The sequence below is a fragment of the Solea senegalensis genome, linkage group LG6 (genome assembly GCF_019176455.1).
Source record: "Solea senegalensis isolate Sse05_10M linkage group LG6, IFAPA_SoseM_1, whole genome shotgun sequence".
NCBI classification, from domain to species: Eukaryota; Metazoa; Chordata; class Actinopteri; order Pleuronectiformes; family Soleidae; genus Solea; species Solea senegalensis.
The window spans coordinates 24,993,266-25,009,166 of record NC_058026.1 but is presented as its reverse complement, the minus strand read 5'-3'; the positions used below and the strand labels follow the sequence as shown (position 1 = coordinate 25,009,166).

General features: G+C 41.2%; 2 protein-coding genes across 2 annotated transcripts in view; one reads left to right on the top strand and one right to left on the bottom strand.

Annotated features, from left to right (window-relative positions):
* Positions 1 to 114: 114 nt before the first annotated feature.
* pkd2 (polycystic kidney disease 2) lies at positions 115 to 10,295 on the top strand. Its single transcript, XM_044027584.1, has 15 exons — positions 115 to 986; positions 1,878 to 1,991; positions 3,262 to 3,395; positions 3,840 to 4,090; positions 4,215 to 4,439; positions 5,663 to 5,891; positions 5,978 to 6,148; positions 6,227 to 6,408; positions 6,974 to 7,094; positions 7,181 to 7,279; positions 7,502 to 7,623; positions 7,736 to 7,853; positions 8,065 to 8,228; positions 8,319 to 8,466; positions 9,348 to 10,295. Exons 1-15 carry the CDS (start codon positions 590 to 592, stop codon positions 9,537 to 9,539), a joined length of 2,667 nt encoding a protein of 888 aa, XP_043883519.1. The 5' UTR covers positions 115 to 589; the 3' UTR covers positions 9,540 to 10,295.
* Positions 10,296 to 10,913: 618 nt separating this feature from the next.
* The window catches only part of abcg2d (ATP-binding cassette, sub-family G (WHITE), member 2d), a 9,564-nt gene continuing 4,576 nt past the window's right edge, over positions 10,914 to 15,901 (bottom strand). The window contains exons 9-15 of the mRNA XM_044027583.1: positions 14,881 to 14,963; positions 13,621 to 13,710; positions 13,257 to 13,378; positions 12,894 to 13,048; positions 12,618 to 12,707; positions 11,418 to 11,530; positions 10,914 to 11,319 (exon numbers count right to left, since the gene is read on the bottom strand). Coding sequence (XP_043883518.1) covers positions 11,172 to 11,319; positions 11,418 to 11,530; positions 12,618 to 12,707; positions 12,894 to 13,048; positions 13,257 to 13,378; positions 13,621 to 13,710; positions 14,881 to 14,963 — 801 coding nt within the window. The 3' untranslated portion in view covers positions 10,914 to 11,171. The remainder of the gene's footprint in view (positions 11,320 to 11,417; positions 11,531 to 12,617; positions 12,708 to 12,893; positions 13,049 to 13,256; positions 13,379 to 13,620; positions 13,711 to 14,880; positions 14,964 to 15,901) is intronic.

Here is a 15,901-nt window from a genome sequence, read left to right as displayed (position 1 = left end):
ACATAGTTTTTGGGAGGAGAATTTAAAGGGTAAAAAAAGAGTTTTCCACTGAGTTTGAACGGCGCCATGTCTTCTAATGTAATCTGAGTCTTGTAGAGTTTTTTTGGGGGAACAGTCCAGGAACAAGATGGCTGTCCCCGGACAATAAATCTCTCTTTCTCTTCTTCTACTCACAACACTTATTTAGGAACGCGAGCGTCAATCCAGCGCGAACACTTCATCCAAACAACGTTAATCCAAACTGTTCGTTTTCAGAGGAGGAAAAAAAAAAGTTTTTCTTTCTTTGACGCGTGATGTTTTTTTTAACGGTTTGTTGAAAACTTTCCACAAAGACGAGAAAAAAGTGCGAACGCGTCAATTACTTTGACTTGTAACGCGATGTTCGGCTTTATGTCGGTTATTTAGTCAGTTGTTTCACTTTTTATGAACTTTTTTTTTGCTTTACAGACGTTAGCAGAAACACGAGAATGCATGAAATGCTTCTTCAGTCTTTCTAGACACTTATTTATTGTCCTGGAAAGTGTTGTTAGTGTTATTGTTATTCCAGATGTCCCCCTTTACCGGACTCATTTAAACATCGAAGTGGACCATGAGCTCATCCCGAGTCAGACCGCAGCAGCTCCCGCAGAGACTCGACTCCAGCGAGGGCATCGAGATGGAGAACATCCAGCATCCAGAGCCGGGGCTCGGCGGTGCGGACACCCCGTCCCCTCCGTCCCGACAGGCATGGAGCCGGGACAACCCGGGGTTTGAGCCCGAGGAAGAAATCATGGAGGCCGACTGGCCACCGGCGAGTCCCGGGAGGAGGTCAGTGTCCACGGCCTCCAGCAGCAGCTGCAGCAGCGGCCTGGGCAGCTACAGTGGCGGGGCCAGCAGCCCGCACATCCCCGCTGGAGGACTGTACCCGACCCCGACTGTGGATGCCCGGCAGCAGGGGAGACGTGATCACCCCAACTGCATGAAGCAGATTCTACACAAGATAAGAAGTGAGGCTCTTTTATTTCTGTGTAATGTAAACTTCGATGTTATGTTGTGCTGGACGATTTTGTGGAAAATAGAGAATAGAATGGACCTTTTTTTTCTTACAAACCTACCAGTGCCGCATGCGCTTGCAATGAACATCTGTATGAAATGCATCAAGAACTCTAAAAGTTTAAAAACACTGCTTTTTCTTGCACTGTCCCTTTAAATCGAGCAGCCTTCAGTTTGATGAGTAAAAACTCTGAGATTTCTGTTAAATGCAACATAATCTTTTCACACACGTTTCCCAAAACATTTAAACTTTGGCTAATTTTGTCAAAACTCTGTACTCAGCTCTGAAAACCCATGTTGAAACTAGTTCCTTGTATCAAAATAATACACTTTCACAGTGTTTCTAACGTGTTAATGAATGTTTTGAATGGAAATAAGTTTATTTTTCTCGTTATGGTGAAGTGTCAAAATAAGATTCTCAGTACATCAGGGCTGAGAGTCGCAAGGCCAACGATAACAATAATATCACGATAGAACGATTCTGTCATAATCAATATATTGGACGATATCTGTCTAACTGAAGAAAACAAAACAGTGCAGGATTTCTCTGTTTATTCACTACATAGAGAACAAAGTGTATAAAGTCTATGTATTGTACATGGATGGATATTTTGACCCACCCACCTCTACAGTACTGCATGCTAAACACATGTTATCTAGTTTTATATAGTCTCTGTACTGTAACTTTGACGTTCTAAGTGTGCGAAATAATGCATTTTTCTGTTTAGAGATTTGCAAAACCAAAAACACCTATGTTTGGTTGCAATCATATGCCTGATGAGTGTGCACACTGTGCATTGTTGTTGATGCCAGTGTGATGTACTCACCCTGTGTCGTGTTTGCAGTCCTGTGGGGCACAGAGCTGATGGAGGACAGCGACAGCAGCCGAGAACGATACCTCAGGAACGTCCTGAGGGAGATGCTCACGTACATCGCCTTTCTCGTCACCATTTGTGTCCGTAAGTAAACATGACAAACGTTTAGCACTTTAGAATTAGAAGTTTCCTCACTCTTGTTTCTTCCTTTTTTGTTATGGATACGGCCAAGAATATTTTTCTCAGTTCAGACATGTGGAATGAACAAGTCTAGAGTGATTAGACGATCATAGAAAAACAGGAATTAATTCCTGGACTGAACATTTGGTCTAAGTGACTCAGAGGGCTGATTAAAATGGTTCAGTTATTTTCCACACTGTCAGTGCATCCTGAATGGTTTTAGCAGCTGAACATTTCACCTATTCATGGAGTTTTTAGGTCACATAATAATAATAATAATAATAATAATAATAAAGAGGATGACTCTTTGGATTGGCAAAAGTCATTATGGAATGGTATGATGAAATAAATGACAGTAACTCTGTCTCTCTCTATTTTTATGTGTCCTCTGTAATGAGAGATGCCAAACTGTGGTTGAGGGCGGATCAGGAAATGTTTCTCCTCTGGTCTGCACTGCCAAGAAGAGCTTAAACTTACTGTTTAAAGCCATTTTCAGAGTAAAGCACAGATCCAATCCAATTTTTTTTATTTTTTTAAGCACTTTAAACCAGGGGTGTCTGGTTCAGGGCCACATACAGCACAATTTGATCTCAAGGGGGCCGGACCAGTAAAAATAGTAAAATAATAGCATGAACAACAAGAACCCCTTTGTTTTGTCTCCTTTGTTTTACATTTACTGAAGGATAATTTTACAAAACATGAAATTTCTTGAGAAATATAAGTGCAATTTCAACAATATCAGCCTAAATTTACTATTTACACAGCACACTGGATCTATAAAGGCACAAACATTTAGTCACAGGTATCTGGAGCATTTGACATTACGTTTAACAAATTCATCCTGTGGGCCGATTGGACCCTCTGGCGGGCCGGTTCTGGCCCCCGGGCCGTATGTTTGACACCCCTGCTTTAAACAAACCACAGTGGACCAAAGTGCTGTACAGAATAAATAAAAGACATAATAAGTAAAAGGTTCAAAATAAGATAAAACAGCTTAAAATACAATAAAAAAAATCATCAAAAACACAATAAGAAAGAGCAGCCATACAATAAAAAACAATAAAATCAAGTCAAATGAAAGTGTCTCATGAAGTGTCAAAGGCCAAAGAGAAAAGGTGGGAGGACTTTTGAGTTTTATTTCAGACTGGATGTAAAAAAACACACAAACAAAATGTCCCTGTAGTTGTAATTCTGTGTTAATGTTGTTTTTTTTTGTGTTATATCTGTTTTGCAGTGACCTATGGGATGGTGAGTGCTAATATGTTCTACTACACCAAAGTCATGTCTCAGCTGTTCCTGGACACGCCGCTCTCTGCAGGAGACCCAATGACTTTTCGGCGCCTCTCAACGATGGAGGATTTCTGGAAGGTAAAATCTGAACATGAATTGTTTGATTTGTTTAGTAGCTCTGAATCATCGACTTCCTTTTTGTTAGCCTGTATTTCCGTTAACCCCGACTCTGTGTCACGCCAAAGAAATCTGTTGATAGTCACCTCACTCGTGAGCTTAAAAGGTGTCGGTAGGTGTTTCAGCTCTGTGCTGTGCTGTTTTCCAAATATGCCACACTCAGATATTCAAGAAATGCAGTTTCTCAGGTCAAAATACAAATGAGAGTCCAGAAAAATAATGCGTAAGTTGGTATTTACATCTCCTGTTCACATTATGAACAGCTAGATAGCAATTAATATTTATTAGAAGCATAATAGACATACATTTTTGTGAATAGATTAAATCTAAAGGAAGGGGAATAGTAGTTTGGTTAGTTTTTTGTGGTGGCAAACATCAACCTTATTAACTTTCCTAAACTTGTAGTTCACAGAGGGGCCTTTCCTCAACAGTATGTACTGGGAGGTGTGGTACAACAACAAGAGTCTGCCCGAGAATCACAGTCTCATCTACTACGAGAACCTCCTCCTCGGAGTGCCTCGACTCAGACAGGTCAAAGTCCACAACGAGTCGTGCTCCGTCCACGAAGACCTGCGAGACGAGGTTCAGGACTGTTACAACATGTTCACGCCAAGCAACGAGGACACGGCCCCCTTTGGCCCAAAGAATGGAACTGCGTGAGCCCCTGTTTTTTTAATGATGTCATCAGTGATCAGTGATCGGCCACCACGTCTCACTCCTCGTGTATGTGATGAAACATTTACCAGATGTCCTTGTTTCTGTGTTTTTGGCGTCTGTCAGGTGGGTCTACACGACCGAGAGCGACATGAACGACAGCAGCTACTGGGGTCAGGTGTCGAAATACGGAGGAGGAGGATATTACCAGGATCTGTCTCGCACGAGAGAGGAGTCACTGACCCAACTGCGGTTCCTCAAAGACCACCTGTGGCTGGACAGAGGCACCAGAGCGGTTTTTCTCGACTTCTCAGTCTACAATGGAAACATCAACCTGTTCTGCATCGCCCGGTGAGATCACATATATATATATATAGATTTATTGACTGGTGGGGAATAGAAAGCACGACGGCACCAGTCACAGACACTGTGGATTGAGTTCATCAAACTTTATTTATCTAACAATGCCAACATTAGAAAAGCCAAAAAGGACAGTTTTGAATTGATATCTAATTCTGCGATTATTTGGACATGAAATGCGACTGCGATATGATCTGGTAATCTTTCCATCGTTATTCGCATTAGAAAAAACGTGTTAAAAATCATCACTGTGTGATATTTGTGTAGATCTGTGAGCAACAACCATCCTCTCTTCAGTCTGTAGAATAAAGATGTTTATAGATCAAGACAATAATTCATCTAAAATGATATTTTTAATTTCCTTTCAGATTCCACATTGTGATTTAGATAAAATTACGATTAACTGTTCAGCCCTAGACAGAACCGCTAACTTCTTTTAATAATAATATGCATTAGGAACATTTTAAATACCAAAAATAAAATAATCAGATTGCAATTTCTTCCCTGAAAACACCCAGAAAATAAGAACACGTCCTATAAATCAGAGAAGAGCAGCAAAAAGCTTCCTGGAAGTGATTATCTCTAAAAATCTCTATTTTTCTGGGCATCAACAAACACATGAACAGTTTTAAAATTCAACATGACTGACACAGAATGACATAAAATATGAATACATACATTTCCTTCTATTGCTGTTACTAAGCATTAAAATAGGGGTGTCAAACTCAAATGACCTGGGGGCCAATGAGCATCTAGTCTGGTCAAGCGGGGGCCGACAGAGGAAAAAACAACAATTTAGTAGCCGGTGTGCAATATAAGATATTCATTATGATATTAGACAGAATTGCAAAGTAAAAGTGCTTGTTTTGATATAAAATAATTCACAATAAAAACATATTTATGATGCACAAAAACGGAGAATTCAATTGAAAATTTAGCAAATAATGACGAGGATAATTGTGATTAAAACAGCTTAAATATATGTCATTTCATGTTGAGTGTAATACATTTAATAAAGCAATGATTACAACCCAATGTCTTATTACTATTATAAAAAGTAGTCCATCACTCCATCACCTTGCACAGTGGTGGGCGGGCCGCATGTAATCGATTGGTGGGCCACATGTGGCCCCTGGGCCACCAGTTTGACACATGTATTAAAAGAAAGAAGACATATGAACACGTTTTAATTGTCTTGTCACCATTCTTCCCAGGTTGTTGGCGGAGTTCCCTGCCACCGGTGGCGTGGTCACGTCCTGGCAGTTCCAGACCGTCCGCCTGATGCGGTACGTGTCCAGCTGGGACTGCTTTGTGGCGGTGTGTGAGGTGGCGTTCTGCATCTTCGTCCTGTACTATGTGGTGGAGGAGGTGCTGGAGATCCGCATCCACCGCCTGCATTACTTCAAGAGCCTGTGGAACTGTCTGGACGTTCTCATTCTGGCGGTGAGCGTCGAGCGTCCATCGCGCTGTCGTTAAACTTGTGCCATTGACGTGACACGGAGGTCGCCGTGTTTGTGCTCTTCTTGCAGTTGAGCGTTGCCGCCATCGTCATGAACGTAACCAGAACAGCCATGGTAGGCAGTCGTCTCAAAGGTCTGCTGGAGAACGACAGATCTCACCCCAGCTTTGAGCCTTTGGCCGACCTGCAGGTCCAGTTCAACAACGTGGCTGCAGTCATCGTCTTCTTCTCTTGGGTCAAGGTATTCATGTTTTCCACTGCACGAACCCCACAACTGTACATTGATACTGATTCAGTATTTTCCTTCACATCCTCTCAGCTTTTTAAGTTCATCAACTTCAATAAGACCATGAGTCAGCTGTCCAGCACGATGTCCCGCTGTGCCAAAGACCTCGTGGGATTCGCCATCATGTTCTTCATCATCTTCCTGGCATATGCTCAGCTGGCCTACTTGGTGTTTGGAACCCAAGTCAATGATTTCAGCACTTTCCAAGCCAGCATGTAAGAATACTTTAAAGTTACTGGAGCTGAAACAATTCATCGATTAATCGATTATTAATCGATTACTAAATGAATCGACAACTATTTTGATAATCGATTAATAGGTTTGCAGCTTTTTCCATGATTAAAACAAGATTTCCTGTCGTTTTAGCTTCTTAAATGTGAGTATTTCTCTTTCGTTTGAGAACATCGTCATTTCCAGGTCATTTTATGGACCTAACGAGGAAAATCCTTGACAGATTCATCGATTATGAAAATAATCGTTAGTTGCAGTTTTAAAAGTTACACTATACGGACAAAAGTATTTGGTGTAATTCACACTTCAGCATAGCAGGACATTTCGGACACTCCAATTTTGTGGCAACAGAGCAAGGACTAGACTATACATATATGTTGTGTCTGTGGAGTTTGGTGTGGAAGAACTTCATTGTGAGCTCCTTATTTAAGTGCTGTATATGTATCTAAATACGTCATTAGAGTACTTTTGTCCATATAGTGTATAAACCCACAAACATAAGCAATACTTCTGACAGTTGATTAAAAATGCAAATGATTCTTTGTGCAGTTTTACCCAGTTCCGCATCATCCTGGGAGATTTTGAGTTCTCTGCGATCGAGGAGGCGAACCCACTGCTCGGACCGATCTACTTCACCACCTTTGTCTTCTTTATCTTCTTCATCCTCATGGTGAGCCGACGAGCCGAGCCGGCACGTGTTGTTCACTCACTGAAGACGGGGACACATTTCCTCTTTCTTTCTTTGTTTCTGTGCAGAACATGTTCCTGGCCATCATCAATGACTCGTACTCCGAGGTCAAGGCCGACATGTCGCAGCAGAGGTCAGAGATGGAGATGACGGACCTCATAAAGAAGGTATGGATCTACATGAGGGGTCCAGTGTGTATCTATGAATCAGATAAAGTTTTTCTTTATTGTGAATGTCTGGGACATTGTATAGGGTGTGATAGTCGTCACAGTTTGATGTAGTTAAGTTTATTAAGACTCATTTTGAACATGACAAACGGCCACTGCAGTCAGACTATGTCAGAAAAACGGCTGTTAGATAAAGCTTTCCTGTGACGGTTCCTCTCTTAGGGCTGTAACAAAGCTTTGATGAAGTTAAGACTGAAGAAGACGGCGGTGGACGACATCTCCGACAGTCTGCGTCAGGCGGGGGGCAAACTCAACTTCGATGAACTGCGCCAGGATCTGAAAGGGTGACGACCACAAGCTCAGACCGCGCTCAAAACAAAAACTAGGACTTGGGTTTCATGTGCCGTCTTTGCTTCCGTCTGTCCTGAGTGTTTCTTTGGTTCTGTCTCTGCTCAGAAAGGGCCACACAGATGCAGAGATCCAGGCCATATTTGCCAAGTATGATCACGACGGCGACCAGGAGCTGACGGAGCACGAACACCAGCAGATGAGAGACGATCTGGAGAAAGAGAGAGTGAGTGACGACGACAACAGTCTGTCCCTGTGGTTGCTGCTTCAGGGATGAAGGGAGTAGAATACAATATATATACAGTATAATACAGTAGAATAGTAGAACTAAGGGGAGGAAAATGAAAAGTACGTGCTGAAAAAGAGAACGTATTGAAATGATGAAGAACAACCACAGCAGCTGCAAGATGCTCAGTGCTTCTCTGCTCATATGTTAGGAGGACTTGGATCTGGAGCGCAATTCGCTGACGCGACCCAGCAGCGGGCGGAGCTTCCCTCGTACCCAGGACGACTCGGAGGAGGATGACGACGAGGACAGCGGCCACAGCTCTCGTCGCCGTGGCAGCAGCTCGGGTGGCGTCTCCTATGAGGAGTTTCAAGTGTAGGGATTTTTTTACCCCCTCTGTTTCACAATCTTGGATCGTAATATTTCTATGACTGCAGGAGTAAATAACGGTTCCCTGTATCTCAGGCTGGTGAGACGCGTGGACCGGATGGAGCACTCGATCGGCAGCATCGTGTCCAAGATAGATGCTGTGATTGTGAAGCTGGAAACCATGGAGCGAGCCAAACTGAAGAGGAGAGATGTGCTCGGCCGACTGCTGGACGGAGTCATGGAGGTCAGACATGACACATGCACAATCCGTGTGTTTACATGCGTTCAGAGAAGCTACACCATGGGGGCAATGGGCATGTAGTCTGGTCAAGAGGGGGCCGGACTAAAAATCAATATGCAGTATATGTGCACAATATTCTATCATGGTATTGCATTCAAGAATTTCATAAAAGAATTTCAAAATAAAATACCTCACAATAATCATATATTTATGAGGCTAAACAAATCTGCAGAAAAATAAACCTCCAAACAAGCATATGTAATACATAATATACTATTATATTCGGTGCATTTTCTACCACCTCGCCGGCAGCTGTGCCTCTGCCGTGTATTCATGATAACATGATATGAAGTGGGGGGGCCACATGTGACCCACGGGCCACCAGTTTGACACCTCTGTGCTTCACACTACATTTTATAGAAAGAAAGAAGAAAGAAAGTTTATTTATTAATCCCCTTAGGGAAAGTATTCCTCTGCATTTTGACCCATCCTAGAATTAGGAGCAGTGGGCTGCCACACTGAGTGGCGCCCGGGGAGCATTGGGGGGTTGGGTACCTTGCTCAGGGGTACCCCAGCCCTTTTTGGCCAGGTGGGGATTTGAACCGTCAACCTTCTGGTTACAAGTCAAGTTCCCTTCATACTGTAACACGTTAAACAAGGCAATCAGAGACTTCACAACATTCACGCAACGATCCTCTGTCGGCCTCTGTTGCTCATATTGGCGAATGTGGAAACACAAACAGACAGACAGACAGACAGTTTGCTGGTTAAGGACAAACAGGATGTAAGACTATATTGAATGTATTGAATAATCTGTATTATGATTTTCTAAATGTTGTTCTCATTAAGAGGAAAAAGCATCACCTGCTGTTTCTGTTTGACAGGATGAGCGTCTGGGCCGGGACACGGATGCTCACAGGGAGCAGATGGAGAGGCTGGTGAGGGAGGAGCTGGAGCGCTGGGAGTCTGATGATATGGTGTCACAGGTCAGTCACCCACAGCCTCGCCCTCGTCCGTCCTCTTCACTGTCCACCGACGGCCTGGAAACGAGCGCCAACGGAAGCGGCCACGCGTGACGTCCCGGTCCGCTGAAGAGAATGGACGGACACTCCGCTTTTGAACAATAATCCGTCTATTGGAAATGAGCCTTCAGTGGTACAAGTAACTTATGATGCTAGACACTTTTTTGCTGAACAAAATAATTGTTGAAGCTGTTAAAATTAAACTGAAAATTTGAGTGACAAACACTCAGGCTTACCTCACCGTAGGTAAATCAATGCACTGAAAGAGTGTGAGGTTCTGAGGGACAGAACAGTGTCTCTTCAGCTATTATAGTACGAGCTTAACAGGAGAACGCGAGGGAACATGAAGAACGTGCGGTGAACGATGAAGGATTTACAGTTCAGTATTAATATCACAGTATTGGATGCAAACATACTCGGTTATATTCAGATTACTCAGCGTACGATGTTAGTGTTGCATGATGAGAAATACGCTCACCTGCTTCTGATCACTGTATCCACACATTTAAGCGTTTCAAGGAAAACCAAAAAGGCATTTCTTTAAATGCTGATTTTGCTGATTGTTTCTTTTTCCATCTTTTCTAACATAGGTACACGTGTGGCACGTTTGTGTCGTGTTTACTCATCCTCTGTACACCAATTAAGCTTCTAATTAAATAGCTTATCACTTTATGATACATATTGTAACTTGAAACAAACTTCAATTTGGAGTGCGTCTAATGTTCATGGGAAACCCATGCATCTATGTTTATCTGTGCCTTACTTTTTTATACAGTATATATCGGTTATGCCAATTAAAGTGTTGTCAAAAAAAAAAAAAAAGTTTGGTTCATTTGTTTCTCTCTCTCTAGTTTAGATTTAAAAAAATATATAATGTAGAATCTATTATTAGCACTGAAGTAGAGACTTATTTAAAGCAATTCCTTCTGGTTTAATAATTTAATCATTAAGAATTATAGGTAGATGTAAAACCTTAATAATAATAAATGTAAAATGAAATTGTCAAAAAAAGATACACATTTTCTACAAATGCAAACAGACCCTGAGCAACTAATACCAGTTACCTACCTTTATTTTAAACTTTTATATTTGAGGTTTAACTTGATAGTTTGATGTTTGCAGATGAAACGATTTTAGGGGATTTCAGATTTTTTGAATAAAAACCATTGTTTTAAATATTGACAGTTTCAGAATCACTGCAGGTCAACACTGTCATGTTTTACAACCGTTAAAACAAGGTTACAGGAAAGGTTTATGTATTTGTGTCAGAATATTCAAATAAAATCTATAGACATTTACTTTGGAACAATAAAAAAAAACTTCTACCTGATATAATTCTACAGTAAATTATTAATAGTAAAAAAAAGTTAACTTTAGTGTTATCCAGGAAGAGTAAATAAACACCACTACTTAAAAAAAAAAAACAGCTGTAAAAAGGCATAGTCAGATTAAAAGAAATAATACAACAAATGTAAACATTGAAATATTAGAAATCTGTGCCCATATGAAGTATTTGTATGTCTACACTTGACAAAATCCTCTTGTGGGCTCAAATAAATGAAAAATAACGTGTAGTAGTTGCTGTAAAAGTTGCATTAACGTAAACGTAAGGGTTTTCGAGTGGTAACAATGCAACTGTTGGTTCTGAAATGCTTTGATTCTCCATTCAAGTCCAAATCAAACGTTTTAAGTGAATTTCTTGATGTAGCGGAGTTTCAGATAGGCGATGATGAGGAATATAACGGACATGACCGTCAGGGCCACGTGGTTCTCCCACAGTCCCCAGGTGGTGTGCTCGATTCCCAGGTAATCCAGATACTGCTCTCCTGTACATCTGGAAGACAGCGGGTTAAAAGAGTTCAGAAAGTCACTTCAAATCATGTAAAAAGTGTGAAAAGACGTTACGAGACGTTACGAGACGTCTTTACTCACGTGAGTCCAGCTGTGCTCACACTGCAGTTGGACATTTCAGTCGACGTGCTGGTGTTTCGGATCACGGGCTCCTCACAGAACTTCAAACCCACAAACTCATTGATCTCCAACGCCTGGACACAGAAACACACACAGTGAATACACACACCTGTATGTAAATAATGATTTATTTCCTGGGACTCTTGAGCAGAGCAGTCTGTGTTCATTAAAATTCCTACTATGACAAGTCACAGCAGAAGGTGTTCAGCGTTTTCTAAGATCAAACATCAACAACTGTGAAAGAAACATTTCAACCAAACAACCACTGCACAAAGAATAATAACAACAATTATAATAATAACAATAACTATAATAATGATGATGATGATGATGAAGAGACCAGAAGGTCGACACAAATGCACACAAAGCAAAAAAGAAGAAATCAAAAAGACAATGAAGACACAGAGGGACAGAAAAGAGACACAATAGTACAAAAATACACAAATCTAAGAGAACAAAAGTGATCATTATAAATCTAAACCTTATTAATCCCCTTGGGGAAATTATTTCTCTACATTTGACCCATCCTAGAATTAGGAGCAGCAGGCTGCCACACTGAGTAGCGCCCAGGGAGCAATGGTGGGGACTTGAACCGGCGACACTCCAGTTACAAGCCAAGTTCCCTTTCCACTTGGCCACGGGCTGCCCATAGCAGAAATCTGTGTATGTCTTTAGTCCAAATGCTCAGACAACAGCAGGCTACAGTGTTACTGGTTTCCACATATGGAAACATTATGATGTGATTTCTATTTTCTACTTTTTATCCAAATAAATCAAATAATAAATCAAGTGAAACTGGTCCTCACACTGCTGTCATTTATTTAGTTAGTTAGAGTTGATTGAAACATTAGTGATCTGATGATATCATTTTTTTATGACTATTATTTAACCTTTATTTAACTCTGTTTAAATTCTGTGGAACTCAATTTTGGCTCTAATTTGGGCATTTTCACCAGACCTGACCTGACAGAGTTTCAAGAGTTCATGTTCACCCAGTTCAGTCCGAACTCTGGGAACAATCATGTGATAATTAACCGGCTGAAATGATGATTTATTACAGATGTTCTTACATTTTTGATGTGTATATGAGTAGAAAGAGTGATCTACTATGTGCTACAGTATGTATGCACACACCACAACTGTTCAGGTATGAGGACTTACTGCAAGGCCATAGCGAGGAATGCTGAAGTACTTCAGCCAAGCCAACCAATCCATGACAGTGGGTAAGTTCACCAGGAGACCTGAGAAAATCTGCACACACGACACGACACCAAAACACTCACGACGGGACAAAATCCATCCATTATCCAGAACAAATATACATAATAAAACTGCACGAGTGTTTGATGTTCACGCACATTCACATTCACATTCACATTCACGCAGCTGTTTCCATCCTCTGTGAAGAGATGTATGTGTACTGCGTGCGTCTCTCACCATCATGAAGACAAAGGTGATGGTCATGAAGATGTTGGCAAGAGCCACGACGCTCTGGTCAGCAGAGATGGCCATGGTCATGGCCGTGGCTGTGTAGGCCACCAGTGTCACCGTCAGCGTGAACACGACAAAGGCTGCGACTGTGGATTTGAGCCCTGACACACACACACACACACACGACTCAGATATAGCACAGTTAAAAGCTATACGTTCTGTTTTGACTCTCGGTGCTGATATCTTCAGGGCATCACGTGATGATGTTGGTTTCTACACATGTACAGTATGTTCACACACACACACACACATACATGGGGGAGATTTATGAGTGAATCTTAAACCTTTAAGACATTCCACAAACATTACCGATCATGAAGTAGACGATACAGCTGAAGATCAGAGAGGTGACGGTGCGCAGAGTGATGTCAGACAGGATCTTAGAGAGGAAGTAGACGGAGACTCTGTAGTAGCCACTGATGTACTCGTGTCTGCCAGTGGAGACATATGAAGACAAATCATATACTGACTGTGAATTAACACACACACAGACATGGGTAGGTCAAGTTCTCAATTTGTTCTCAGCCAAGAACATATATATTTATATGTACAGTATATACACATATGTATATATATATATGTACATATACAGTATAATTGTCTCAGCTCTATTAAAGAGCCATTAAAGAGCCGGTGGCTGAAGGTGACCCTCACAGATGAATTAATTACGTACACAAAGAGTTTCCTCTCAGTGATGAAGAGTTCGGCTGAAGACACCGTGCTGAAACACTGATTGGTCGTGATGAAGAAGAGGGCTCCCATCCTGTAGGAAAACAGTACAGCAAAGTCTGGTCATTACTGCTCTCTGGGGAAATGCTAACTTTATATTATTATTATTATTATTATTGATGCTTATAATTATGCCTTTTCATAACACACAATCAGAGTGTGTCTGTTCTGATACTGGTTCTAGGTGTCCAGTGACAACACTGAAGGAGGACCCTGGTTTGAGATTAGGGTTTATGGACAGAGTGTGTGTGGAGATAAAAATGTAATATTATACAAATAAATATTAGATAGATAGATTGAAACCTCTCAGACAGATTGAAGTATACAGTATATGTACATTTAGTTTCCCTCTTAAATTAGGGGACAGTGGTGTAAAAAGTGAGAAATAAAGAGGAAAAACACTTTATTATTCATTCTTATTGCATGTTTTGTTCTAAATGAAACTGTGAGTTATTCATGTTTGGACACTGAATCACGTATGACTGCACGTACAGAGCAGAAAAACATGTCGATCGACATCCAAATCACCTTAATCTGATAGTCTGATAAAGCCTGGATTGCACTGTACAGATTACATGTGGTCCCTGTAAAACTACAAAGACATAAGAGTTGACAGACTCCTCCGCTGTGGCCCGGATATCTGACCCTGCACCCAGTGAAAAGGAGGGAAGGGTTTAAGCCATTTAAGCCGTGTAGACTGGTGTCTGCCATACTGCCTATGCACTGACCATGAATGTAATGACACCACTGAACCTTGCAAAGAGAGACAGACTCCGCTGAGATTGGGATTTGTGATGTCCTTCACGGAGCATGTGAAGTACCATGTTGTGCCAATAAAACGTGGTAAGAGGATTAGCTGTGCAGACGCTGCTCTACTTTTCACACTTCCAACTGCAACCAGTGACTTAAACGTGTGGAACATGTGGAACATTCCTACACAGCCACATACAAATACATGAGAATATACAAAAAAAACTATGCGTGCAAAACATGTTTAACCTCAGTTAACTCATATACTTTTTATGAATTAAATAAGCAGTTTATTTCTACATTTCTTCTGTCAAATACACTGAGTACATGATTATCTTGTTTTCCCTGATGCTTGTGTCATAAACTCATTATCAGTGATCTAGCTTTTTTAGTCAAGTATTAATACAATATGTATTCTGTATAAAATATAAAGATGTGTTCTTTGTTCTCTCACCTGTTCTGGATCCCGCTCTGATCGTCTTTGATTCTGAAGAAAATGGCTCCGACAATAAGAGCGAGGAAAACGTTGACTCCCACCTGCAAACACGTAAAAACACCAGACATTGAGATGATGATAGTCAATGAACCTGCACACAAACGGCAGCAGTGACATATTGTTGTATGATACAGATGTGAATACTAACCAAATGAATATTTTGTGCGCACGAATTAGAGATTTTTTCCCTCATGTACATTTTCAGTGTTCTTTGTAAAGCTCTGCGTGTTGACCTTTATGAAGGGTTAGGGTTAAAAATACTGTTTAAAAGTGTTTTTGAAAAGTAAGAATAAAACCTCTCATTGGCCTAATAGCTTATTAATTGTTTGGGATCAAGAGTCAAGTTGAGCTCCTGCTCCAACCTGGAGTCTCAGAGACAACAGGCGGACCTGCTGAAAAGAGTGAGAAAAGTGAACACAACACAGGTTTTAATCCTAACATTTTACAGATTACGACAGGACTAAGCGGTTCCCAGGGTCAGGGGATAAGCTAATAAGGTTGAGCCTTTTGCACCTCATTTCCCTCAGCCCGTCATGTGAAAGTGGGACAGGTCATGATGGCATCATGTGATGAGTACCAGAGCAGGGCCACAAAGCTTTTGGCCAGATATGATATCAGTTTAGACCCTGACCCAACAGTCACCAAAGCTGATTATGGTGCCGACACCACACAGAGCCCCTCTTGTAGATTATTGTGACTTATTTAGTGCCAATTAGCTGTTAACAACCCTTAAAGTGATGAGACCTCTGATCTCAACACATTGCTGTCTCTGGATTCCTTTAATATTCTGACAAATTTGTTCCTAGATGCAGAAAATGTCACCCTCTCAAAAACCGCTGTAGAAATATTATATAGAATTTTGTTTCCACTTTGAATGAATCTACTACTTCTACTTCACTACTTCAGCCTGAAATATACAAATTATATTTTTGAGATTGACAGTATGTTTACACAACTCCACCCCCCAAAAAGGTCAATG

Coding starts and splice junctions, on each gene's coding strand:
- pkd2 (XM_044027584.1), top strand. CDS start 590: ATGAGCTCATCCCGAGTCAGACCGCAGCAGCTCCCGCAGAGACTCGAC. Junction 6,409..6,973: donor AGCACTTTCCAAGCCAGCAT/GTAAGAATACTT, acceptor TTCTTTGTGCAG/TTTTACCCAGTTCCGCATCA. Junction 8,229..8,318: donor TCCTATGAGGAGTTTCAAGT/GTAGGGATTTTT, acceptor CCTGTATCTCAG/GCTGGTGAGACGCGTGGACC.